General features: G+C 34.4%; 1 protein-coding gene across 1 annotated transcript; it reads left to right on the top strand.

Annotated features, from left to right (window-relative positions):
* Positions 1 to 87: 87 nt before the first annotated feature.
* si:ch211-264f5.6 (carcinoembryonic antigen-related cell adhesion molecule 5) lies at positions 88 to 18,378 on the top strand. Its single transcript, XM_051137690.1, has 10 exons — positions 88 to 211; positions 402 to 455; positions 867 to 1,151; positions 1,717 to 1,998; positions 3,322 to 3,591; positions 7,382 to 7,660; positions 8,143 to 8,397; positions 9,585 to 9,705; positions 15,265 to 15,310; positions 15,811 to 18,378. The coding sequence occupies exons 1-9, from the start codon at positions 163 to 165 to the stop codon at positions 15,281 to 15,283; spliced, it is 1,614 nt and encodes a 537-aa protein (XP_050993647.1). The 5' UTR covers positions 88 to 162; the 3' UTR covers positions 15,284 to 15,310; positions 15,811 to 18,378.
* The last annotated feature ends 301 nt before the right edge of the window (positions 18,379 to 18,679 follow it).

Genomic DNA, 18,679 nt, shown 5'->3' with positions numbered 1-18,679 from the left:
ATGAAGCGCAGTAAAGGATGACATCAGAAGAGTACAGGTTGAACGGGGCAGGTTTTCAGATAAACTGGTTGGGTGTGTCGCCTTAACTTTCTCAAGTTCTTACAGAAGAGTCACACCGTCTCACATTCCTGTCTGTCGCTCCAGGGACTCAGATCTCTCCATATGGATTTCTTTAACTTTAGGCTGCCTTTGCTTATTTTGGCTGCTCTTGGTAAGTTAAAAATCAAAATTAAAGATAAAAATGTCACTTGGCACATTTAGGGTTTTATTTTGAATTTTAAAAAAATAAAAATATGTATGTAAATCTTTAAACAGTAGCCTACACCAGGACATACTGTGTAATGTGTAGTTTTTTTAAAGTTCACATTAAGTGTCCTGACTGAAAATCATTCCTCTTATAGGATGCTATTCCGAGGGCAGTCCGCTTCTCAATAACAAAATCAACGGCGTTATAGGTGAGTCGATGTATGGTTTACCCACGGTTTGGTTTGTTTTTGTTTTCTATTCTAAATTAATTTTGAAATTCGTGCTGTGCTGTCAGTAATTTGGTAGCTTAGAAGTTTGCCACAAGTTATTAGGCTATTTATTTAATGAACATTATTATTACTTAAAAATGTCTTTAAAATCAATTTCTGTGTGGAATAACCAAGCCATTTTGTTGTCATGTGACGAAAACCTTCTGTGTACTCGGATGTATTCAAGTTGCACAGATAGTTTTCGAGTATGTTTTCAATAGATGGTTGCACCACCATTTGTTCATGAAATGTTTAATAATACTGTTTAATAATCATTAAATGCTTAGATAAATTTCTATGCGCTTAGCATGGGTGTTTTAATCTAGATTTCTCCTTACCTCATTGAACCAGGTAAATATGTGACCTTCAAGACAACAGTCATCTTAACACCGAATTTTGTAACCGTAACATGGAATTTCAACGATGGTTCAAAAATTGCACCGATAATTACGAGCATTGTGCCATCAAACACCGACAACGTTGATGAGAAATACGCCGGCAGAATCAGCTACAATAAGACGACGTTCGAGCTTCAGCTTGGGCCACTGGTGAAGGAGGATGGAGGGGAATATACTCTCACTATAGTCACTGACAAGGGACAGCAACTGACCGGACAGGTTGATCTTGAGGTTCTTGGTGAGTATTGAATATACAGTGCAATCAAAGTTATATAGTGAGAGACTAGACAGTGGGTTGGTGAAGCCTAGTGGTTGAAGGTCTGGGCAGATTAAGAAAGGGTTGAAGGTCCTGCACAAAAAGCATTAGTTGAATACTAAAAGTGAACTTTAAAGAAGTTAAGACAGAGTTGCGCTGAATAACAGAAAAGGATTAACCTCACTGTGCAAATATGCATTTGGTTTTAGAGATATGATTGAATCAGCCCAAGTAGATAGTAGTGATGACTCATTTTATGACTTATGATTCATTTAAAAGTCATTCATCCATTGACTGGAAATCAAACGTTTCCAGAGATTTTAGATCTGTGGGAGGGTTTCTTGATGTGAGATGTGTGTTGTCAAATCTCAGGGTTGGTTATCCAGAGGTTGTTGGTTGGATCGCCCAAGAAGCAAGTCATGACCTGTCACTATTATGGCTTTGAGCAAGGCACTTAACCTCAGGTTTCTCTGAGGTTTCATTCCCTGGGAAAGAGCAAAGATGTTTCTCAATGAGCATAATCCACATCTCTCCTCTCTTTCTCCAGAACCCGTAACTGACGTCATGATTTTGTCCAATCCGCCTGAAGCTGTTGAGTTTAACAGCACCGTGAATCTTACCTGCTCTGCCAAAGGCTCCTTTACCTACAAGTGGATGAACGGTTCAGTTCCTTTGGTGGTGGATGGCACACACATAAAACTAAACCAAGTCGGCAATGTGCTAACTATTGCAGAAGTTCGCCGTACAGATCTGCGAGGACCCATTTTTTGCATTGCAGAAAACCCGCTGGAGTCAGGGAGGAGCGCTGCCTTCAATCTCACCGTGAGCTGTACGTACCTGTTCACACCCACACATGCTTAGCCTGAGACAAACACACAGATGCCTTAAAGGAACAGTTCAGTCAAAAAGCTGTCATTGATTACTCACTCTTATGTTGTTCCAAGCCCATATGATGTAACCTTTTACGTTTACGCAATACTTTCCATGCAGTGACAGTTCGTAGTGACCATTTCTTTGAAAGCTTGAAAAAGATCTAAAGTGGGGTGCATACAAACTCTGCACTAGGTTACAAGCGTTTTAAAGCCATTTAATGGCATTTTGTGAGGAACAGTTTTACCTTGTTTTTAACTAAAAATCTTCACTTTTGTACTTAGGAAATGTTTTTGTCCATGAATACAGTGTACCTTTTTTTGGTGTGAATAGCAGAGGGGACGAATATCAATTAAATTGAAAAGTTTATTGGTGCCTTTTTTATTTTTATTGCATAAAATGGCTTAATGATCTTCGTAATGAATGAAAGTAATGTAAATAATGCCACACCTTTTATATTTTTGGCTGAACTATTTTATTAAGCCATGAATGATGGAAATGTACTGGGTCATAATGACCCTGATTTTACAGCAAACCTGATTGTGTGTCTTCACACATACATTCACAAAATTCTGTGCATGCAAGTACTTGCAGTAATGTAAATTTACCAATACTAGATGTTTTGAGCAATGCTACAGCAGTACTGGTGCTAGTGCAGATAAGTTCAGATTGTCTTTTTTTTTTTTTTTCTCCCCTTCTTTGTTTCTGCAGATGGTGTGCACTAGAAAGCACACATGACAGCACAGATCTGAAGAGACTTTCTAGTTCAGACAGGTTCTGCACAGGTGCAGGGAAAAATGCAGCCTGAGCTTAGATAAAATATGGTTGTGAATGAGCCTGTGAACAGCAGGAAGGGAATGGATGTTGTAAAATAGTGTTTGTGCATGTGTGCGTTTACAGATCGAATCTTTTTGAAGTGCATGGTTTGGTCATAAAGTAAATGCATTCCAGCAGAATCTCTCGAGTCTCGAGACTATCAATGCTTTCTAAAAACATTTTTGAGATTCGCTAGCCTAAATTTGAACTTTAACCACATCCTGATACTCTAAATACATCCTCCTGATTTAAAGATAGCATTTACAGTATCTTGATGAAATGGAAGATGTGAAATAGTGTAACATGGCACAACGGTTTATATTCTCGTATTTCTTGTTGAGCCTTTGTTGTCAAAAACTAGAACTGTATTTCCTAAAAAAATGGATCATTGGTCAATGGGTGCATTGCAAGCACTTTAAACCTTTGCTTATGCCTCCTTTTCATCACCTCTTTTTTTTCTGTCTAGATGGCCCAGAGAAAGTCAACATGACACAAACTCCAACAGATTCATTCCTTAAGAAAGGCTCCAACTTAACCTTTTCATGCTTAGCCCAGTCTGACCCTCCCGCACAGCTCCTTTGGAAGTTTAATGGTGAGGAGCTACCTCAGAAGACCACGGCTAGCCTTACCCTCACCAATGTACAGGAAATAAACAGTGGAAACTATAGCTGTGTGGCCTACAACATGAAGACCAAGCGCTACGTTTCCTCGCAGATCACTGTGGTGTCTGTTCTGGGTAAGTCAGAAGCCTAAAGTCATGTGCAGATGCTTTGAATACAAACGGAAGTTCCATCAATTGTGCATTGTTTCTCTAGTACTACTATTACAGCAGTCTGAGTAAATGCAAATACATATTAAAAATAGATTCCAATAAGAACCAATAAGAATTTTTTTTTTTCAAATCAAATTGATAATGATAAAAGTTTTTTAGGAAATGACTGATCATGCAATCTATGATGTTCTTACATATTTTGTATTTGAATGAATGTTGCAAAATAGCAAGCTAGAATTTGAATATGCATATTTCATAAAAGCATATAGAGAGGCCCTTTTAATATGATGCAATTTGTCTATAAGTATATAGTTCGCTAATTTGTGGCTAACCAAGTATGTGGCACATTGGGAGATTCAGTTATAAAATTGGTTGTACAGATTTGGTTGTATGTGCCTTTATATAATTTGTAGATGAATTTACAGTTTTAAACCTTATTTACTTTTTTTTTTTTTTTTAATGACATACATTGAAATCTTTTGATTAGCAGCGGAGCACTACAGAGATAGTCATGCTTTACCATGGTGGCTTCATTGCCAAGAAGTGAGATAAAGATGAAAAAAAAAAAAAATGAAGTACTCTGGAAGAGGAACAACTATATATGCCTTGAAAAGGACAATAGAAACGAAACTGAAATGAGATTTGAGATCTCTCTTAAACCATGAAGGATTAATTTACTTAGAAAAGCTAATTCTAAGGCATTATTTACTCTTGTTATTCCACTCCCGCATGACCTTCTTACGTGGAACACAAAAGGTGAATTGCTGCTGTTTGCATTTTTCCAATGCAATTACGACAAGTGGGAACTGAGGCTTTCAAACTTTAAAAAGGACACAAAAATAGCATAAAAATAAGACTTGCGCACTACATTGCAAATCTTCTGAAATCCTATGATAAATTTAAGTAGGAACAGATAAAAAATCTTGACATCTCCCTCAGCTCTTCTTAGTGTGTTCAATAGACGTATTATAATTATTAGTCGATCTGGCTCACAAAACCAGTTTGAATGTTTCATTCACAAAATGTGCTTCTCACAAAGTAATCGTATGGTGTCAGAAGATTTAAAATATAGAGCACAAGTCATATGAACTGCTTTTATTATAATTTGAAGATGCATTTTCATAATTTGAAAAGTTCTCTATTAGTTGTAATTGCATGTAACAAATATATATATTTATAGTACCTCTTCAGAATTTTCATTTTTGGTTGAGCTTACACTTTTAATATCAACAGGCAATGGCTGCTTGTCTGTCTGTTTGTCTATGTGTCATTATTCAAAATGGCTTCCTGGCTTACAAGTGCTTTTAAAAGATGAACCTGTTCGTCTGCTTTGCTCCGAGGTCTGTCTCGGCTCACGTTAGCGGGTAGAAGTTTCAGAAATGTTCAGCTTTCTTTGATTGTGAGCAGATTGATTTTACACGGCTTCTGAACCTGTGGTCTCAGGCTCTGTGGCTTTTGTGAAGAACAGTGTCTTCCCCTGAGGCGTTTCCACGTGTGTGAAACCCGCACTAAAGAAAACAGAATACAAACTGTCTGACGTCAGATACGATTTGGGCAGGTACCGCTTGGCTAAGGTTTCACTCGCAGTGATCTGTCAGTGAAGGGTTCATCATAAAGTTGTAACCGTAATGTGTTTTTGAGTCATTGATTTTGTATAAAATTTTAATGCAAACCATTCATGCAAAACCGATTTAATGAGATCTAATATGAAGAACTCTCTTGGGTTACGAATGCATTTCTTGAAATGTGTTCTGGATGAATAGAGAGAGTTCATTTGCAGCTGTTTTCATGCGTCTTACCCGAAACTAAAAACACAGGCGGTGAGGAGGAAGACAATGTGTGCTGAACGATGTTGCAGGTATTTGGTGAATGCAATGAGTCTGAATCAGACTGGTACATTCCACAATAATGATGTCTGAACAACCAAGAGAGTAGTGCCAGAGAAAAAGGCGATGCTCAAAAAGTAAATGCTGTGGTGAATGAAGCTGCTAAGAGATTATTTAATTTAGCCAGATTGTAGGATGACAGTACATTCTGTTTTTCCCAGACATGTCAATGGCAAGGATTTCCAAATTGCCTGAAATGTCTGTGTTTTGGTGTAGTTATTAATGTGCTCTCTGCAGTGCTCATACATTATATGTATGTGTATTTGCATTGCTTTGACCGTTCTCTGCAAATCCCGCCATCTTGCATGCAACGAGTGGTTAAATAGCGCAGGCCATGTGGCATAAGTAATCACAGTGTGCCGATATACAGCCATTTTGCACTGCTTGCACTAAGTGTGATATTACATTTATGCAATAGTTCGACGGCCCAAGTGTGTAAATGCATAAGAAATGAAAATAGAGAGTCTTTATATATTTTTTTTTTTATAGCAGTATACTTTTGCCTGTTTGGTGATCAAATAAAGTCTTGTGGACCGCCGTTTGAATCGAACGTGACGCGTCCAGTGTGTGTGATACCGAATAGCTGCGAGTTCTTCTAGACGCGGCGCTGCGCTTTTGCCCGTTGTGTGACTAACATATTTTTATATTTTGATTAGATAACCACAAATTTTCTAGAATAAAAGCAAATAAAGTGTGACGGTACACAATATATTTATATGTATGCATTTTCAATACTGTGGCCTTTGTGTAGATATTTAAAGATGGCCATCTTTAGCTTGACGTAATGGTAACACTTTACAATATCCATTTGTAACATTAAAATTGATAAAAGCTGTAGTATTGTTCCTTGTTAGAATGTGTTAATTTCAGCATTTACTGATATATTTTTAAAAAATTTTAGTTGCTAAAAATGTTAGTTTTGTTAACATTAATGAACAATGAACTAACTGTAATAATCAATATATAATTAATATTAATATTTTATTCATTTACAAAGTATGGTTCAGTACGCTACTTTTTTTAGTAGAGCAGGATTTATTTTCATTTAGTATCCATTTTAAAAACTATCGGACGATTAATCTGTATTAGCCAGTGTGGTCCAACCTAGTTATTGGTATCGGTAAAATCCAATATCGGTCGACCTCTATAAAACAGTACCTTAAATGTCTGCTGAGGAAAGCGATATCTTTGTCGTACTATCTTTTCATCTGTTAAGGGTGATTTCCAATGACAAGCTCGATCAGTGGAGTTGTTAGCTACGTTTTGTTGTGTTGTTAAAACTTCCTTGTTTACAACCCATTTTCAGTCTTTTTCAATATAAAAGTTTTTACTGCTGACTCGTTCATAGAAACAGTCTCTTGTCACCATCTAATGGTGGAATAATGTAACTAAAAACACTATCGCGAACACACAGTGTTTTCCAAAACTAAATCCTATTATTAAATACTACTTCTATTTATATAAAATTTTATTTATTGAAAAATAATATGTAATAAACAACAACAGCCGTCATAAAAGTTGCTAGGAAATTCAGTCAAAAGCACATAGGCAGCGTTCTGATAAACAGTATTAAAGTTACATAAATATAACGTGATGAGATTTTCCCCTCAGCCAATACTGTTTGCTCCGGAACAAATAACAGATTAATGTGACCAAAGACTGCCCGTTAGATTTACCAAAATTGAAATATTTCTCCCGTTTAATCACTATAGAGACATTAGACATTAGGCAAGAATCAACCACTACCGTCTGGCTGAAATTGGGTTTTGTCACATCATGGCTTAAAAAAACTATGTAACAATTTTCCACAAAAATCATTGCTTAAGCATTGCTTATTTTTTGTCTTCTCTTCTGCTCTGTTTTGCTAGAGGCCTTATCTGGAACAAATATCTCCAGCTCCTCATCAGTTCTCATTGATGGCTACAGTACAGTCAACATCACCTGCTCGGCAGCGGCTGGAAAAGCCGAAAGCGTGGAATGGCTGAAGGGCGACAAACCTCTGACCCCTAGTGAACGTGTCATTCTCTCAGCTGACAAGAAAACTCTGACCATCGTTAAAGTTGTTAAAGAGGATGCCGGTGACTACAAGTGCCAACTGAAGAACAAAGTCAACAAAGATGAAAGCACCTATAAGATGGTGATCAACTGTAAGTATCCAAGAAAGGATAGTTTCATTGAAATACTGTTCATGTGAGCTGTCTTACACGATGATCAATCATACAGTAAATCTATTTTTACATAAGTTGTTTGGATTTGTGAAAGCAGAAATTAACATGAGAAGGGGTTTTACATAATAATTACTTTGTGATTCAGTTACTATTATATTATCTATTTTTTTCCCCAATGTGTCGCTGAAATCTCACCTGTAAATTAAGCATGTTCTGACTGGCTGAGATGTTGTCACTTTGGGCAGTATTTCACAGTATTTCACACAGATACACGTGTGGTGGCTGCTTAAAACATGGCGATTTGTGTAACACATCTCTTTTGTTGTCTTGTCTAAACATTTACATCTTGTTTGCAAGTGGTGATGGTTTCCTTTATGCATGTATTGTCACTAACTGTTTTTGCAATACTCTGATGTAAATATGACCTTTCTAACTGAGCCAATCTCTCTGATGTCCCTCAGATGGTCCACTGAACGTGAAAGTTGAAGGGAAGAATGCAGTGAAGTTTGAAGAACCTGCAAAATTACTCTGCTTTGCAGACTCTGTTCCTATCAGTAAATACTCATGGAAACTCAACGGTACAGTGATGAACATCAGCCAGGCAGAAATTAATATTGAAAAGGCCAAAGTCACGGACAGTGGCATCTACACCTGTGAGGCGTTCAACCCCATCACGGGAAAAACAGAAACAAAGACACACAAACTTGCAGTCACAGGTAAACATGGCAGTTCAAGAATTCATTCCCATTCTCAGCTCACAAAACCTAAAATCCACGTCTTGGCATTTTAAGATTATCTGTATGGGCATTATCGTTATTATTGTCAGGATTAAATAATTAAATAATAAGTTAATAACTAAGAATTCATTATTTTACATTATAAATTTACATTAATTTACATTATAAATTGTTAATATAATATTATGTATTGCATAAATTATTCTAATATTATATAAGTAATATTGTAATTATATTGTATGTTATAGTAATATACAAGTCACAGGTAAACAGTTAAAGAATGGCAGTTAAAGAATTAATTTCCATTCTCAGCTCACAAAAAAATAAAATCCACGTCTTTGCATTTTAAGATTATCGGTATAGGTATTATCGGTGTATATAATTTTTGTAATTCAAATACTGATATATTGGCAAAACTAATTAATTAAATAGTAAGTTTATATTTATCTTCCACATTAATTTACATTCTATTCTATTATATTTTTTTAATTATATGACATCATAAGTTGTTAATGTAGTATTATATATCACATATATTGTTCTAATATTATATTAGTAATATTAAAAATATATTGTACATTATAATATACAAACTCGCAGTTGCAGTTAAACATGCCAGTTAAAAAATTCATTCTCAGCTAACACAGCATAAAATCTACATCTTGGCATTTTAAAATGATCGGTATAGGTATTATCAGTATATAATTTTTATAATTCAAATACTGATATATTGGCAAGACTAATTAATTAAATAATAAGTTAATATTTATGTTTCACAATTTATTTCCATTCTTGGCTTGCAAAACAAAAAATCTACGTCTTGGAATTTAAGATTATCGGTATAGGCCATAATGCAGATAAATGCTAATTTTGAGTTGTAATTCACATACAAAAAAGTTATATGCTGATATAGCCTAATGGTGAGACTGAGTGATCTAATAATGTTAATATTTGTATTTCACATTAATTTTAATTTGTATTATATAAGTAATATTTATCTAATGTTTAGGGATTTTGACATTATTGGCATAAGCCACTAAGTGTGTCTAATGGCAATTTTGAGTGGTAATTCATATCTAGATTTAGACATGTCAGCCAAACAGATTAATTGGGTGATATATTGGTCGTGTGTGTCTGTAATAATCTAAACACCTCCTGTTTTGCAGAGGTTGGTGCTGTAGACGAGGGCCTGTCTGGTGGAGCGATTGCTGGGATTGTAATTGGCGTGCTTGTGGCCGTGATAATCATCGCTTGTATTATAAAGCGCAAGAAAAAAGCAAACTCAGAGTGAGTCTAAAATTCATTCCTCTTTCCTCTCGTCACATACAGGAATCCAGTGCATATAAATATAGGTTTGATTTGAAATAATTTTGAACGATAATCACCATTAAGCCTCGGGTCAGTTGTCTCTTTCTTATCACATTCTTAACTTCGAAACCTTTTCTCTCCATGTCGCCCTTGTTCCCGTTCTTGTCATTTTTCGAATCCTTAGACATTTAAACCTAATAATTAGGCAATGACAGTTCGGGATTGTGCATGCAAACAACATCACCACTTAACATTTTGACCTCTCAGGATACGGGGGTGGTTTCGGAAACATGACTGCGTCAATCAGCAAACCTTTAGACAGCCCACATGTGTTGTAAGATATGATTGTCAGAGAGGATATGATGCATTCTGCCACTTCCTGATTCCATTCCAGTCACTTTGATTTGCCAACGGGGCAGTTGAATGAAGTCGTTTATTCAGGAAGCACTGGATTATTGTTCTTTCGTAACGCAAGTATTTAGTGGTGTTAGTGTGATGATACAGCACTAATAATGTGGCAATATTGTTCGGTCTTGTCTGTGGTATGTAAATGTTAAGCATTTGATAATGTAATCGCACCTATACATCAGTATCATTCAGAAAGTTTGGGATCGGTAAGATTTTTCTCTTAAGCTCTTAAGAGAAAAATACATTTAAAAACTGTAATAATGTAAAATATTATTTCAATATAAAATTATTTTAAAATAACTGTTTTCTGTTTAAATGTATTTTAAAATGTAATTTATTCCTGTGGTGCAAAGCTGAATTTTCAGCATCATTACTCCAGTCTTAAGTGTCACGTGATCCTTCAGAAATCATTCTAATATGCTGATTTGCTGCACAAGAATTCTTTTAATGAATAGAAACTCCAAAAGAACGGCATTTTTAAAAATAAAAATCCTTTTAATTATAATTATAGATATCTTTCCTGTCACTTCCGATCAATTTAATGCTTCCTTGCTGAATAAAAGTATTAATTTCTTTCTCCCAAAAAAATCTTACTGACCCAAATCTTTTAAACAGTATTCAGGGTGTCTTAAAATGTCTTAAATAACATTTTCCTGACATTTTACGCTAATATATCTTCAGCCTGGCGGACATTACAATCATTGGAAAGACACTGATGTTTTTTTTTTTTTTTTTTTTTAAACTTGCCCGACCTGTCAAACAGCCTGATTAAAAATGGTGTGATGGTAATAAATATAGGTCAAGCTACAGCTTGCTGACCACCAGCCTTCGAGCTAGTTTAAAATTTTTTTTTTTTTTTTTTTTAACTTGCCTGACCGGACAAACAACCTGATTAAAACTTAAGTGACAAAAAATAACCGGCATCAAAATTTAAGAATGATTCTTCGTATTTTAATACATTCAACGTCAACGGTGATCGATAATGATAATATATGTCTGGTATTAAAATCGTGCTGCCTGTCTCTTTGTGAGAGACTTCATAACAAATGAGCATAACGGCACACATAAAGATACTCAGAAGAAACACACTGAGGTAAAAGTTTAAAAAAGTGGTTTATTTATAACATGATATAGTTCAGTAACATACCAAGGAAGCTATTTTGCTGAGTATTCTCACGATTGCAAATGTTACATTGATTTTAGTTCAATAAACAAGTAGTTAAGTTTTTAGACACAATATTTACCGTTTTGTTCTGTTTTACCAACGATAATCGTTCCAAACAAGGATCACATCAGAAGTATAGCACAGACTGTGTTTTGCTACTTAATTTTTCAGCGTTTTGAACGAATCAGTTGAAATAATAACCCACTTATTAAATGACTTACCACCACCTACCGGTAGTTTAGTTTAAAAGTATACATTTCTCCCCCAATATTTCTCATTTTAATATTCATAATATGAATATTTTGTGTGGAATATTATCTGCTGATATGAAAAGTTGACTATATATCGTAGTAATAAATATAATTTATGACTGTGATAAAATGTACATTAAACACATTAAATATTACACGTACGCATGTAATATAATGTGTTTTTCTATTACAGGTTTAGGTATTAAATTTCATATAATGTGGTATTAAAAAGGTCTTAAAAAGTCTTAAATTTCACTTGTTCATATCTGTAGAAACCCTGGTAGTATGCGCTATTAATAGTAGTTCACACGAAAACTAAAAATATGTCGTTCCAAATCCTGTTTCAAACCCAAACAGGAAAAAAACAACAGTAGTTGACATGTACGACTAACATGCTATATTCCATATCTGAAAGTTCTGATATTTCTTATCTTTTCCATTCTGCAACAGCGTATTTGGAATGTTTTGAATAACATCTGACTAATGACTATAATTTTCATTTTTTGGTTTACTGTTCCTCTATGGACATTTTTAAGGTCATTTTATTGCCTTTGTGCCCTAAAATCAATGGCTTCTCTACGCTCTTCCCTTTTACCGCCAAATATTCCAAGTGGTGAGGTATATTCCACACCCAATCCTTCTATGCTTGACTCTGAAAGCAGACATCAGCTTGCATTTCTATCTCGTGAGAGATAAAGAAACTAGAGGACAATTTAATCTTAAATTTAGTCTGGAAGAAGTTTGACATTAATTTTATCAGAAAGATGATAAGTCCGTCTTTGGACAAACGTCTCATTACTACAAGATGAGCTTCAAATACTGATAAGTTCATAGAAGGCTTGTGTTTCTACCTAAATGGATTTTGATAGTATATGTAGCAAATGGAAAGGACAGGAAATACTGGAAATGCAAAACTAAGCTTTGAGGGATATCATATGCAAACGCATCTGATTAGACTAACAGATAGATGTTTATTCGATAAGAAGCTAGCATGACTCACACAGAGCCTACATGCTCACAGAAATACAAACACAGACACAAACACACCGCTTGCAAAACCACCCAGGTGTAAGTATCTTATATTAGTGACCTCATTTATTTAGCAATAACACGTTTTGCAGTTTTAGATAAGCTTGAATTTTTGAAATGCAAAGTTTGTATGAAGATCTAAAGTGAGTTTTACGAGCGAAATGTATCAGATCTTTAATTAAAAGTTGCAGTTCGAGTTTTTCATCTGTGACAAAAGCATCCTGGGAGGGAGCGAAGCCCGTCAACCCTTCATTTGTTTTCTGATGTCTGTCGTAGATAATGTACAACCCTCATTTCCTCTTAGACCACCTGCAGATGTTTTGTCTTTTAGATATTTTAATTAATAGGTATTTTGTGTGGATTGCATGTTTTTGACCACAGATAAACATAAAATAGGTACACAAGTAAATATGGACTTGTACTATGTTTTTTTTTTTTTTTTTTCTCTCTATTCATTTTGTTTTGACTATCTGTCAGTCTTTTTGACTGACTTCTCTATTAATTTGAATAAAAATAATTAACCAAATGACATAATTACCTACATTTATCTGCTATATAATTATCTTTTAATCCGAATGTCCCGTGTATCGCGATGAAAGAATCAGAAGAGAGAATTAGAAGGAGATCATTGAAGAATATCATTGGAATGTCAGTCATGTCCACACACGTCTGTCTCTGTCTCACTTTCTTACCCTTGTGAGCATTTCTTCAGCGGTTTCAGCCTTGCTCAACTGTCTGTCTTGTTCTTTGCTTATTTTGCTCTGTTATCTGTCGTGCATGTCAATGAAGTCTCACAAATGGTATGAGTGTTTGACCTATTTGTCATAACATGAATTGTTCAGATATTTTTTTTGGTCACTGAAACATAAATTTGTTTTGCAAGAATATATGGTTCGCTATGTAATTGCATTACCAGAAGAAGAACATATGTGCAATTTGTTTGTAACTAACAGGTTTTTAATGCTTGTGCAAAATTCTATGCTTGGAACCAACACTGGCTGTGTTCCAAAACCTTGTGAGCCACCTAGGCATGATGTGTGCACTCCAAACTTATGCTTTTTTTTTCCCTCCCTAAGTTGACTAATTTTATTTGAATTCATACTTTGATGAGAAGGCAATCCCAGAATGCACTCAAAGAGTTCCTTGGAAACATAAATACAAAAATGGGCAGACAAATGTACATTACTGTTTAGAAGTGTGGCGTCAGTAAGGTGTTTTGTTTTTTGTTTTTACTTTTATTTTGTTTTAATTGATCAAAAGTGACAATAAAGAAAAGATTATTTGATTTTATATATTTTAGAAAAGATTTTCTGTTTCTAAATGTTGCTCTTTGAAACTTTCTATTCAGAGAACAGAAGAAAAACTGAAATAATTATCTAGATTTCTACCATAATAGCTGCTGAAAATTTAGCTTTTCCATCACAGAATAAATTGCATTTTAAAATATATTAAAACAGAACCCTGTTATTTTAAGTTGTAATAATATTTCATAATTTTACTGTTTGTTTTTTTTATCAAATAAACATTCAATGGCAGACTTTTATTCAAGAACACAAAAAAATAATAAATCCTAGCAACCCCATACCTTGAATAGTAGGGTAGTTATATTTCACTGAATACTGAAATGAATCAATAAAAATAGTTAGCTAATTAAAAATAGACTTTCACCCAGAGTTTGTGTTAGATGTCTTCACCCTAGTAAAAATTTAAAATATATTTATTTTATACTAAGTATAGTTCAAATCTATTAACATACTTCTTGACATGTCGCTTGATCCCTTATTTGGTGTACTTGTGCACAATCCACATTTATTAATATTAAGCCTAAAATGTGTTTTAATGACACTATTGATGAGGACTGTATGATAAATGTAAGTTATTTAAAGTGTACCTAAAGTATACTTGCAGTAGCTCCACTTTAGCGCAATCAAATATACTTTAGTTGGACTTCAACACTACTTCCTCACAATTAAACAAAGTGCATTAAGTACAAAATTAGTTGTTTCAATTTAGTTTAGTGTACTAAATTAAAAGTACAATTGCAAGGTATTTTTATTAAGTACTTAAATAGTAAATGTATTTGTAGTAGGGCTGTCAAAAGATTAATTGCATAAAAAATACAACTTTGAGTTTGCCTAATATATGTGTGTGCTGTGCGTAATTATGTATAATAATTATAGCGCATACTATAAATATTTTATATGTACAAAATATTTGTATTTATATATAATATAAATTATATAAAAATTATAATAAATACATATACTTGTAAATATTTCCTAAATATATACATGAATGTGTTTGTATTTATATATACATTACAATCACAGTACACACACACACATTAGGCAAACTCAAACTTTTATTTTGTATGCGATTACTCGTTTGACAGCCTTAATTTATAGTATACTTAGCATAAAATAAATGTATTTTAAATACATTTTAGTTTTTTTTTTTTTTTTTCCTCCTCCCTTTTCACTAGGGCAGTCACTTATAAGGTTTTATTTTACTTATGCAGAGTCATTGTTTCTGTGTTTACCTGTGGTGACTACACCCCATTCTTTCATAATTTTAATAGTTTATTTTGGCCATTTCTTCCTCCATTTATGAAACAGTATAATCTGTGCATGATGTAATTACTTCCTTCTATTAGTAACTTTTTTTTTTTTTTTCGTTTTTCTTCAGCATTCCATCTCCATATTAAGGCGAGACCTGGCGGTGAGGTGACCCGGTAAGTCCACAGCATCTTTTGTTGTCGGTAGAGCCGACTAACATTATTTATTTAGCTTTATTTGTTGTTGTTTTCCATGCCATCTCTATGCAATGCATTCAGGCTGTTGACTTTCGTCTAACCTGCATGATTCTTCCGGGCTTCCTTATCGCATATCAGTATCGTGTTGGCAGCATGTGTAGATTAAGTACCTGACTTCACTCTGTACACTTTTGCAAAGATATGCTTAAAAGAAAGGAGGGATATGCTTCGATCTGAAGGACTAACAAAGGAGTGGCTCTGCTGTCGCAAGAAAACTTGTTTTCATGTCTGTTTGTTGGGTGTGGGAAGCTTTTTGCAATAAAAGCCTGTTTCTTGCCGTGGTGATATTTTAATGGCAAATGGGGAATATTTGTGCCATTCGAATGTGCCGTCGAACATGCTCTCAGTCTGTCTGCATTTGTCTGCACTCACAAATCCATTATGTGGATAACCAGATGTGATGTAACTCTCTTCCCCAGAACATATCTTCAAGACCAACCCTTCAGCCATTTATCAGTCTTTTTTATCTGCAAAAGCCTTCTATCAAGGCAACTGGAAAAACTGCCCTCACAAGTGACTTAAACCTAAAGGTTTGGTCCTTTCAGGAGCTCAACGTGTTTTTAAATGTCCATTGTTTTCCTGTTTATCCTGTGCAAACGTACCCCAATCTTAAGGACACGATAGAGGTCGATGGCGAGACTGTTTACCTTTATCTGCGTCTCTTCCTTCCCTTGGCTGAAGTGGACAGCTTCTTTTGTTCCTCAAGAAACATGATACAGCCTCCATCACCCTCTCAATCCTGACCCTAAAGCGCCAGGTCTTGGCTTGACGTCTAGGAGGTCAGTTTGAAAGAGCTCTGTTTTGGGTAACGAAATCCAGCCTGAAATGCACTGAGGGGTGACGAGACCGCCGCGTGTTTGAGATCTCAACGCACCCACAAGGCACTGAAACACCGAGATTTTAAGACCTGTTCAACATGCATGGAAGTCCCAAGGCAATGAAGATATGCTGGGCCGACTTGACGTTGAGCTGTCGACGGAAGGTCATTCGTGGCAAAGCATGCCTTGGATGTTAGATGCAGGCTTTAAGCCATGTTTTGCTACACTTTTTGTTTTGTTTTGTTTTTTTTAAACCCCTCATCTCTTCCTGTGTCTCTTAGTGAGCCATGCACATTGTATTTTAAGAGTAAGGCAAGATCTAACATGCTTGAACTGAGAAGTGGGAGGGAAAAAAATGCATTTCTGTGGACAACGACATACCACAGTTTTGCAGTGAAATTGCTACTCTGTCCTTGGGCGTCCCCACAACGATTCGTCCTGCTGTAATCAGGATTCCATTGGATTTGTGTTCTAAAACAGGCTTGTTTTCAAAATCACCTTGAGCTGACACAAACATATCTGAAGTTTAAAACTAAAAAGTGTTGATTATTGTGTTCCAGTATGTGAGAAAATGTTTTGTTTTCTTCTTATCAACAGATATCCAAACCTGATTCCTTCTATTTGTTTAGTTTTCCTCTTCAACCAAAGTAATGATCTTGATGATCTTGTATAGTGATCTGTTTTGATGATGCTCATATCTCTTTAGATAGAGATGTATCTGTGAAGCTTGTCTTCATATGTTTGTTTGTATACATGGGCGAAGCAGCCATTATACCTGGTATTTCATTTTTAGAGATTAATCCCCTCATTTTTTGGAAATAATCTTTATTTTAAGAGTTACGATCACCAAAAAAAAGCCTCTGCTCCCATATGGCATATATATATATATATATATATATATATATATACATATAATTTGTTAAAACTGCATATATATATATATATTTATATATATATATATGTGTGTGTGTATATTTATTTATTTTTATGTTTTTCAATATAGACTAAAAATTACATTGCTAGTATATATGTGTGTGTGTATATGTGTGTATATATATATACAGACACAACACACATATATATATATATATATATAATATATATACATACATACACACATACATACACACACACACACACACACACACACACACACAAATATATTGCAAATATATATTTAAACTGTATTTCAAAATGGACAAATTTAATGGCTAATAAGTTTATATGAATGTATTTTTGAGAAGTTACTTTTAGCTCTTTATATTTCAGGGGCATTTTTTGTGTATATTTTCTAAAATATAGCATATGTATTGTTCAAAAAAAAAAAAAAAAAAATATATATATATATATATAAACTGTATAAGTAAAGTGTATTTCATTAAGATTCTGTATATATTGCCATATGGGTTGACTGAGCAAAAACAAATGTCTAACGCCCGCTTCAGCAAGGACTACTGGGTAAAATTATGTAATATTCATGAGCTAATCTGATACCGTCTTTATATATATATATGTATGTGCAAATGGGCAGCAAAAACACACTAACACATTTATTAAAATATATTTGTACTCCCTTTTAGCATTAAAACACCCAAATATCTTAAAATGCTGAGCTTTATAACTCCTTGCAAACCTGTAGACAGTTTTATCTCAAGCGGCCTGAGTGTGTTTTTAGTGGTCTGGGCTGTTTGCGTGCAGAGAACAGTAATCATATGAGTCTGGCCACAGATACACTGAATTAACGGTTAGTTTGTACTGTACCACTCTGTGGAGACACAGACATCCTTGAGTCATCATTTGACAGGGATTAGATTGAAACGTCTTATCCATGTGTACTTTGTAATAGTTTATATTAGGTGTTGTGTTGAATGTGAAATGTTTTTTGTATAGGATAGATAGAATTTCAAATGTAATTGGATAATGTCAAGTTTAAAATGAAAATGGCACAATACATTTTGTTCAGTATATTAAAGTTATTTGAACAGTCACAAAACAACATCATTGGTTAAATGTTCTCAGGTTGTTTACAAGGTGTTTATATTCTCTCAAAGTGCAGTGCAGTCATGTTTTATATTCTCAGTGTTTCTTTTAATATAATTTATTTTCAGATGTTTTGCTTTTTTTGTAACTGTTGTATGTTGTGTGTTAAAGAATGTTGGAACTTCCCCACTTTTGTGTCATTCATTGATTACCAAGAAAATAATTATTGTAAGACTTGATTTTGAATTTGATCTGTTTTTTTTTGTTTTGTTTTTTTTTGTTTTTTTTTAACGGAAGCTTTCTTCCGCCACAGAATAAAAAATAAAAACAGTAATTGCGACTTTTTATCTCATAATTCTGACTTTTTTTCTAGCAACTCGTAATTCTTGGTTTCTCAAAATTCTGCGTTTCCATCTCGCAGTTCTGAGATTATATCTCACAATTGACTTTTTTTTTGTTTGTTTCTGACGAGGAATAAAAAAGGTAATTG

The sequence above is a fragment of the Labeo rohita genome, chromosome 19 (assembly GCF_022985175.1).
Source record: "Labeo rohita strain BAU-BD-2019 chromosome 19, IGBB_LRoh.1.0, whole genome shotgun sequence".
NCBI classification, from domain to species: domain Eukaryota; kingdom Metazoa; phylum Chordata; class Actinopteri; order Cypriniformes; family Cyprinidae; genus Labeo; species Labeo rohita.
This window is presented reverse-complemented; position numbering and strand designations above follow the sequence as displayed.

What these genes read in the sequence shown, in the direction of transcription:
- si:ch211-264f5.6 (XM_051137690.1), top strand. Translation starts at nt 163, where the DNA reads ATGGATTTCTTTAACTTTAGGCTGCCTTTGCTTATTTTGGCTGCTCTT. An exon ending in CTATAAGATGGTGATCAACT is followed by an intron (nt 7,661 to 8,142) that starts GTAAGTATCCAA and finishes GATGTCCCTCAG; the next exon opens with ATGGTCCACTGAACGTGAAA. An exon ending in ACACAAACTTGCAGTCACAG is followed by an intron (nt 8,398 to 9,584) that starts GTAAACATGGCA and finishes CCTGTTTTGCAG; the next exon opens with AGGTTGGTGCTGTAGACGAG.